Source organism: Seriola lalandi, unplaced genomic scaffold (assembly GCF_002814215.2).
Source record: "Seriola lalandi dorsalis isolate HSWRI2012SDOR001 ecotype SW California unplaced genomic scaffold, Sedor1 jcf7180002054606, whole genome shotgun sequence".
NCBI lineage: Eukaryota > Metazoa > Chordata > Actinopteri > Carangiformes > Carangidae > Seriola > Seriola lalandi.
Window position 1 is genome coordinate 3882109 of NW_019525159.1, and position 8686 is coordinate 3890794.

The window sequence follows — 8686 nt, forward strand, 5'->3', positions numbered from 1 at the left end:
CCCCAGCCTCAGTGAGAGCTTCTTCATGGTCAAAGGAGCCGCCCTCTTCCTCCAGCAGGGTGGCAGCGCACAAGGACCAAAGACCCCGACCCACCACAAACATGCAGGTAGGAACAAACACGCAACCACACTCAGACAAGAAGCTTTGTGTCTTGTTCTTTTTGCCCATGTTCTCTGCACAAATGAGCTCCAGACAAAAGGAGAATTGTAGCTTAGCTGAGGTGGCTTTTCCCTCTGTGGGTTTGTCTGTGTTTATTCTGAACTGTTACCTCGCTGGGTCTGACCTGAACTGACCCGCAGCTCAGCACCAGAGACGCCCACAAATCATTTCAAACGAGAAACAGTTTGCTTAAAGCTATTTGAAAGGAATGTATTGGTTTCTGTGTATAAGCTCTTTGAATGTATTTAAAAATTGGCGTTTGGTCTTATATATCTTAATATGAGAATAATGAAGATATAAAATGATCAGAGGACTTACATGTTTGTACTTTGGACTTTTATCACTCTTTTCTTTCAGCTTCCTAACTAGGACAGTGCTGATCAGTGCTGTCAGCCGCTGAGAGCTGGATGACGACAACTATGTTGTCTAAATTGCTGCAGATATTTTTTTTTGTGTCATCCAAACTTTTGTTGTTTTTTTTGTTTTTTTGTTGTTTTTTTTTATTGGCTCCAACAGATTTAGCCAAGTGTTATTACACAATCACACTGCGGCTTTTTGTCTGCACATCAAAGTGACGTTGACATTTGTCAAAGTCCTGCACAATCTAAAAATAAACTAAATGCTCAGTACAGTCCATCAGTTTAGCTTTTCTTCTTTTTTTTTTTGCTCCTCGCTGTTGTTCAAGTGTCTGACGTCTCTGTTGAGTCTGAAGTCATTCGGGAACAAACGCAGGACAAAGTCAGAAGTCAGTCCGCACATGACTCAGGTGTTACTCACCGACACCGTAGCTTAGCAGCGCTAGCAGGTTGCAGGGTTCAGATTTGTCTTCATTGAGAGAAATCTGCAAACATTTTTCCTCCCACTGGAAAAGAAAATAAAAACGATGAATGCACAATAAGAGATGATGAATGATCAGTTTGTAGCTGACCTTTAAGTTTTTTGGGTTTTTTTGTGACAAAGCCCATAAAGAGCGTCTCTGTAGTGAAGCCTGTTACTGAGTAGAGTTATATTCTCTATATTGTTGGGTGGGATCTTAGTAGTATTTTTCAGATCAATAATGGCAGTTTTAGTTACTGTACATATTCTTTGTCAGGATCTTCGATTTCCTGTCTCCATGTCCAGACTGTGATAATAACCATAAAGTGGTTTGGCTGATTAAAGCCTTCTAATTGGTCTAATCAAACAACGCGTCAGAAAACGACTGCGCTGAACTGTAAGTCATTCTGTTTTATAATCAATCTTTCTGACTTTCAGGTGATTTACCTCAGCACCTGCAGGTCATGTTTAAGATCCTCCGGTCTGAAGATCGCATTAAACTGGTTTGTATAATACTTGACTCGACTGTACACGTGTTGATTCTCATGCTCATTTTCAAGTTAAAACCGTTTTTAGAAAAGAGTCATTTACTGAGGGTCAGAAATCCAAGTTTCTCACAGCGTCTCTGTTTTTTCCTCAGGCTGTGCGGTTAGAGAGTGGATGGTCGGACCGGGTGCGCTACATGGTTGTTATCTACACCAATGGCCATCAAGATACAGAGGAAAATATCGTCCTGGGAATGGACTTTACGGACAAGGACAGGTAATTCATCTCTACAGCCTTACATTTAGCACGGTTTAATCTGTTTATTCCATTTATTAAACTCTTTAATCTTTCTGACCCTCAGTAAAAATTGCTCCATTGGGATGGTGCTGCCACTGTGGAGTGATACCAACATACATTTAGATGGAGACGGGTAAGTGTCAGTTTCGTAAAAGCTGGAAATAATTCACGCTTGAATCAGCTGGCAAAACTTTCTGCTCAACTTCAGCCAGGTCTGAAGCTGCTTCCTTGCACAAGTCAGAACATGGGGTTTTGGTTGTTTTCTGCCTTGTAGGTTTTTACTGCTCACCAGTGGCAGAGCAGTGAATTACAGTCATTTCTCTCTCCCCGTGAGAACAGTTCTTGCTGACCTGTTAACATTGTCTCTGTAACTGTTCGCTAGAGGAATGTTCCACTGGTTTGTGGCCTGAATAGTACCATGAACAGCCCCGTCCAGTCTGTGTTTACATCCCCGCTCATCACTCTTCATCTCCATCCAGACTCAAACTGATCCTCCTTCTCCTCCTCCTCCTCCTCCTCTTCCTCCTCCTTCTCCTTCTCTTCTTCTCTTCTTCCTCACCAGAGGCTTCAGCGTGAACACAGCAGGGCGGTCACATGTCTTCAAGCCTGTATCTGTTCAGGCCATGTGGTGAGGAAATTCTTCATGTTTACCTGGGATTGGCGTTGTGTGTTTGTGGTGTGTGAGCTAGTGTCAGGACAGAGGGGTTAAACATCGTCCGCAGTGTAGAAATGTTGTCTTAGACTCTCAAATTAACGAGATCAAAACGGTTTGTAGAGCATGTGTACCACCCTCAGGACATGTTGTTTAAGTTAATTAGGGTTTTCTGTGTTTTGTTTTTTTTTTTGTTTTGTTTTTTCATGTCCGGCTCCATTTATTGCCTCAGTTAGTGGGAATATAAATAACACTTTGTACAATTTTTAATTACATAGGTGCATGGAGATCCTTTTTCTAGATGTGTACAGGGTGAAGGAGCAGTATGCTAAACACTGAGATTAGCCGAGGTTAGCTCAATAATGGGATCAAGCAGCAGCTCCACAGAAAGGTTGAGAAACGACTGTGAAGACTTACTCCAACACTGAGGCTTTGTATTTGTTAGACTAGTGTGAACAATTTTCTTAACAAAACAAATTATTAATTAATGTTTCTGTCATCCCTGTGGATACATGTGAATAAGAGGGATGGACATTAATGAGGATTCTTTAATGGTTAGATTTGTAAATATCTTACAACATGTAAATTGTTAGACTAGCCGTCCATCATTGGAGAGGCCTCCCTACCCATAATTTAATGGAAACCAGGTTCATTTCACTGCACACAGGCATAACAAAAAGATATCCATAAGTTTGTCGCTGAAAGTCAGGAGGAAAGTACCGTCTCATTAAAACTGAATTGTCCCTTTTAACTTATTAGGAGCATTCAGCCTCACCCATCCACCACATTGAAATCTAGTTAAAATGTTTAAAATGTTTTCTTGGTTTGGTTCAACTCTGGGACATCTGATATTAATTTACCACCATGTTCCTCAGTGTGATGACACTCCTGGTCCAGTGTTTACTATTTGTGCCACAGTTCTCCATCACCACTGTTTGTTCAAAGACATCCTCTTGTATCCACATGCCACCTGCTGGTCACTTATCAGAGTTACCACTAAAAAAAACAAGTCTGCTTTGTTTTCTTTCCTGGGAGCAGGTTTCTTATTGGCTCTGCTCCTGTCACTTTACGTCCATCTTGCTTCTGATCATTTCTGGTGGTCAAGCCTTTTTTTTTTTTTTTTTTGCCCTGTGTTGCCACAGGTCTGCCTTGCAGGTCCTCCACAAAGCATGCGAGGTGTCACGCCGGTTCAACTATTTCCCAGGGGGCATTGCCCTCACATGGATGGCCTTCTATGAGAGCTGCATCACCTCAGAGCAGAGCTGCATTAATGAGTGGAATGCTATGACCGACCTGGAGACCACGCGGCCCGATTCGCCCACCATGTTTGTTGACCGGTGAGACCCTGGAGCAGCAAGTGTAACATGACATGTAGGAGAACCAGGCTGTAGTTTTTTTTAGGCATTCACCTACAGTACACACACCTGATTTAATTATTGCTTGTGCTGGAAGAGGACTGAGACAAAGTTTTGGTCTTACCTGAGCAAACAGTCCCTGTCATGTGCATGTCCTTAGTCATGGAGTAGATTACAACGCTTTAGACACCAGCTGTTACACTGTTATGCTAATTTTCCTTCAGAAGGCACCACTGATGTATTGACTCATTATATGCAGGCCAACCGAGCGAGAGAGAACAGAGTGTCTCATTAAAGCCAAGCTACGCAACATCATGACGTTTCAAGACCTGGAGAACATCACGTCCAAGGAGGTATGTGCCAAATTAACACCTCAGCAATGTGTCGATTTGAGATCTGTCTATAATACAGTAGGATAAAGATACACCCTGTCAAATATATAGTTTGGCTTAGAAGTCATTCACCCTGACATTGTGCATAGATAATTCAAGAAGTGCAGAAAACAAAAATAAGTTCAAAACAGAAGTATTAGTGTATGAGTCACTGTGGGAAATACGCTGTAAAACTTTGTTTAGGAGATAGATTTTTTTTTTTATGCTTTTGATCCACAGATCCGTAACGAGCTGGAGCAGCATATGAGCTGTAACCTCAAAGAGTACAAGGAGTTCATAGACAACGAGATGCTTTTGATCCTGGGTCAGATGGACAAGGCCACACTTATCTTTGACCATGTGTACTTGGTAAGAGTTTTTACTTTATGCTACCTATGCATGGTATTATATCATGCGTTTACATTATTTTCTTCACTTTTCCTACATGCTGTTACTCAAATACTGTCACACTGTGGTTTATTCTTTTCTCAATATAGTGGAATCAGCCTTTAATAGTAAACCCCAGGAATCATTCTGACTGAAATGTTTCTGTGTCTTTTCCCCCGTAGGGCTCTGAGTGGAACGCTTCGAACCTGGAAGAACTACGTGACTGCGGGTGAGCTGATACACAGATATCACGTTTTCCTGATTTAATACTAAAAGGTGTATTCTTATACAGGATTAAATATATTCTATACATGTATATTTTTATCTGAAAGTTACTATTGTTTGTAAATAAGGTCTTGATACAAATTTTAGCTCAAAAAGCAAAATGCATTTATTTATGAGTTTACTGTGTCGACAGGTGAGATGTGCAGTGTGTTAAAGACAGTGTTAGACAAATCTTTGTTATCTAGACAGTGTATTGATGGTACCGAGTAAATGTAGCCAGTAAAACAACATGCCATATTAGGCTTTGGCAGGCAAAGAATAAAATGATATCAAGTTAACCTGTTGAAAACACAGACATGTCTCTGCATGGCTTTTAGTCGGTAATTTAATCGGCGCAGCACTGATTATTCAATTCTACTCCGTGCACAGAGCAACAGTTAAAGCAATAAACGGGGAAGGAAAAACGAATGCATTGTTCCTTTGGTTGCAGAGTGGGTTACATCCTGAATGTTACCAGAGAGATCGACAACTTCTTCCCAGGGATGTTCTCTTATCACAACGTCCGTGTGTACGATGAGGATGCCACCGACCTGCTGGCCCACTGGAACGACACCTACAACTTTATTGTCAAAGCAAAGTGAGACCTTACACATAAAAAAAAAAAAAAAGAACCAGTGCTTTTTAGGTGCATTTGACAGATGTGAGGGACAAATGTTAGAGATTATAAACTGCAGAGACTGTACCACATAACTGTGCACCAGCAGCGCTTTGGTGTTAATAGATGGAGTTGTTAGTCATCATTTTTAAGTCATCGCAGTTTAACCGTCTCACATCATGCATTCTCTTCGAGTACTGGGGCCGTGATCAAACAGGAAACATTTCTCTCCTCCCCAAATGAAAGACACAGCTGTGGGTTGTGCCAGTAACAGAGACAGAGCTGAAATGGTGCAGTCACTCTGGTTGCTATGCAACTGTCTAACCATGCTAACCTGAGGTAAAAAAAGGATGTTTGTACAAATAAAAATGGAGGAGCTAAAGTTGAGACATGCTAAATGTGGAGCACTAATACAGCACAACCCTGACAATCACCACATCCAGTTTATCTAATAATCTCTAATCATGTAATCGTTAGTCCTGACTCATCATCAAATGGGATATTAAAGAATTTCCTTCTTGTCCAATAGGAAGAACAATTCCAAGTGCCTGGTGCACTGTAAGATGGGGGTGAGCCGGTCTGCCTCTTCAGTTATTGCCTATGCAATGAAAGAGTACGGCTGGTCTCTGGAGAAAGCCTACAACTTTGTGAAGCAGAAACGGAGTATAGCTCAGCCGAACCCTGGCTTCATGAGGCAGCTGGCAGAGTATGAGGGAATCCTGGACGCCAGGTAAGAAGGGCTGCAGTTTCACTCAGGTTTGCGCTTCGCTCAGCTACCAGCAGTCACCTGGAGGATTTTATAAAATTAGTAGATATTACGCAAATGCTGTTGGCATTAAACATTGTAACACTTCTTCATTAAGCTTTCTATGTGTTTGCCAGTTGTCCTCACATGTAAACAAAAGTATACTTTCCTTTCACAGCAAACATCGTCACAACAAGCTATGGAGGCCTGAAACAGATGAGGAGGGATCTGATGATTTGCAAGCCTCTGGCCACTGTACTGGTGGGGAGGAGACACCAGTGCTCAGAGAGGAAGAAGCCTGGGGAGGCTGCGGGGCGTCTCCCTGCAGGGGTATGGGTCTGGAGATGGAGCCCCTTGACTCTCTTAACTATAATTACTACTTCAGGCGTTTGTCAGACTCTGCACTAGACAGTGAGCCCTCCACCCCAGTGCGGGGCCCCCCTCTGCTGGGCATGGAAAGAGTCTTCATTGAGATTGAAGACGTGGAGAGAGATGCCCTCCTGGAGGACGAGGGTTTCCCCATGGCCCATTTAGCCCTGCCTGGCGAGGGCACGGCAGCCCAGACGTGTGGACGTCTTGACCCCCTGGAGGACATGAGACTGAGACTTGAGTTCAGTACTTTGGAGGAAGAGGATGAGGAAGAGGCAAAGAAAGAAGAAGCTGAGATGGCGGCCTTGGCTCAAACGCCTGGAAATTCAGATGGGAAGAGAGCGGGGGAGGAGGCTGAGAGGACGGAGGAAAGCCGGTTAGGCCTCGCCAACCTGAACACTAACAACAGCAACCGCCTAGCTGCAAAGCGCAGCTGTCCTGCAGCTTTTGACGTGAGTTGAGAAAAAATAGATTTTAACTATGGCAAAGTTATTATTATTTACAAATGGCTTTCATCTTAAAAATTTATTATATCTGCAATGTTATTAACATTTAAAATATTCTGCATGCCACTGACCATATACTGTGTTCTTTTCCAATCTTTACTCCATTTAGGACAGTGCTAGCACAGGAAACCCTTTAAAAGTGAAGCCCTCCTATCAGTCCTGTAAAGACTGCCTGCGTCTGCCACAAGGTCGGCGCTGTGACCGTCCAGCAGGAGGTCGTTCCCACCGCCTTAACCCTTCCCGCCACTGCACTGTCCCTTCCATATGCATAGATCCGCCCGGGACAAATTTTGCTTCCACCCCAATTCTGCAGTCTTTGCCATCCCCTGCAGTTGTCCCGCCTAACTTGGTCCAGCCCTGTACTCACCTCTACCGCTGTGCCACCTGCGCCCCAGGTGTCCCAACTGTCCCACTAGCCACCCGCCAGAAACTGGTCTCACCCATGAGCTGCGAGGAGACGCCTCCTGACCGCAGCTCAGTGGAGACGGAGGACATGGATGAACCGCAAGGTGACAACGTGGAAGTACAAATATCAAGGGAGGACACAGGGGCCATCAATGCGACTACTGCTGAAGGTTTAAAATTACAACCTGGTGGTGCAGTGGAGCTCCAGCAGCAGGCTCTGGCCCAGCTGCAAATGCCAGGACTGGGGATAGAATTTGGTCTGGAACTGATGCGCCAGAGAGCGGAGCAGCTTGAAAAGCTGCCAAGCTTGGCCATGGAGGGCCAGCTCCCAGTGGGGCCCCTGCCTTAATGGAAGAGACAGAGGAGCAAGAGGAGGAGGGTTACCACTGCCTCCACCAGGTACACTATGATGGCTGTGGGCCTTTAGATGACTGTCGCTGTGGTGTCGTACCAGAAACAAAGCTCTGTTCTGACCTGTACTGTCATGTCCTGGCCTCAAGCTCCACTGTAACAAGCTGCAACAGCCCTCTGTGCATTTACAGAGTGTCTTGACATTGTCTGCTGGCACCAAGATCCAGATGAGGCTGGTTGTTTTCAACATATGCTAAAGGCTTAAATGCTTCTGGCTGAATTGGGACTTAGGACTTTCTTCTGTCCCTCTTGTTTTCCCTCAGACCTGTCCGGTCTCTTCCGAACCTGCCCGCCCCACCACACATACAGGATCTTCACACTTCCCCACATCTTCCTCAGTGGAGATTAGCGTTATGCTGCCATTTTACCCTCAACAGACAGGTTTGGTGTATTCCCAAAACAGGAGACGATGGAGGTTTATAAGATCTAGTTGTTGTCCCTTTCTGACTCCTGAGAGAGCTACAGTTAACACTTTGATGTTGATGGAAAGAAAAATACCTGGAGCAACATGCTTCTGTCAGTGTACTGTATGTTTTTCAATCCAACTCATCAATAGTATCAAAAGGAGCTCAATGAATGTTTGCCGTTGAGCCTGTTTGATTGCATCCCTCATGTTACCACTGATAACTGAATCCCCATTTAACATCACTTATATTTTCCCTGCTGCAGCTGCTTTTGCATCACTAGAGGGCATTTCATGTGAAAGCATAATCATTTTTTAAAAAGGATGTGAGCATATGTGAGCCTTTTTATGCCTCTTTGAAAAGCGTCGTACCTCGGACCACAAGCATCTCAGACTGTTTTGGTCAAAGACTTTTGTCTCTGCTCAGTGGTTGGTTCACCCTG

General features: G+C 43.9%; 1 protein-coding gene across 2 annotated transcripts in view; it reads left to right on the forward strand.

The window, feature by feature from the left end:
- ssh1b (slingshot protein phosphatase 1b) overlaps positions 1-8680 on the forward strand; it is a 14224-nt gene extending 5544 nt beyond the window's left edge. For both annotated transcript variants that reach the window (XM_023419677.2, XM_087177505.1), the window contains 13 exons: positions 7-107; positions 1415-1479; positions 1617-1738; positions 1824-1892; positions 2322-2387; positions 3554-3748; positions 4026-4119; positions 4378-4506; positions 4707-4753; positions 5240-5386; positions 5934-6134; positions 6328-6970; positions 7134-8680. In XM_023419677.2, the coding sequence (XP_023275445.1) occupies positions 7-107; positions 1415-1479; positions 1617-1738; positions 1824-1892; positions 2322-2387; positions 3554-3748; positions 4026-4119; positions 4378-4506; positions 4707-4753; positions 5240-5386; positions 5934-6134; positions 6328-6970; positions 7134-7778 (2524 nt within the window). In that variant the 3' untranslated portion in view covers positions 7779-8680. The remainder of the gene's footprint in view (positions 1-6; positions 108-1414; positions 1480-1616; positions 1739-1823; positions 1893-2321; positions 2388-3553; positions 3749-4025; positions 4120-4377; positions 4507-4706; positions 4754-5239; positions 5387-5933; positions 6135-6327; positions 6971-7133) is intronic.
- Positions 8681-8686: the final 6 nt, after the last annotated feature.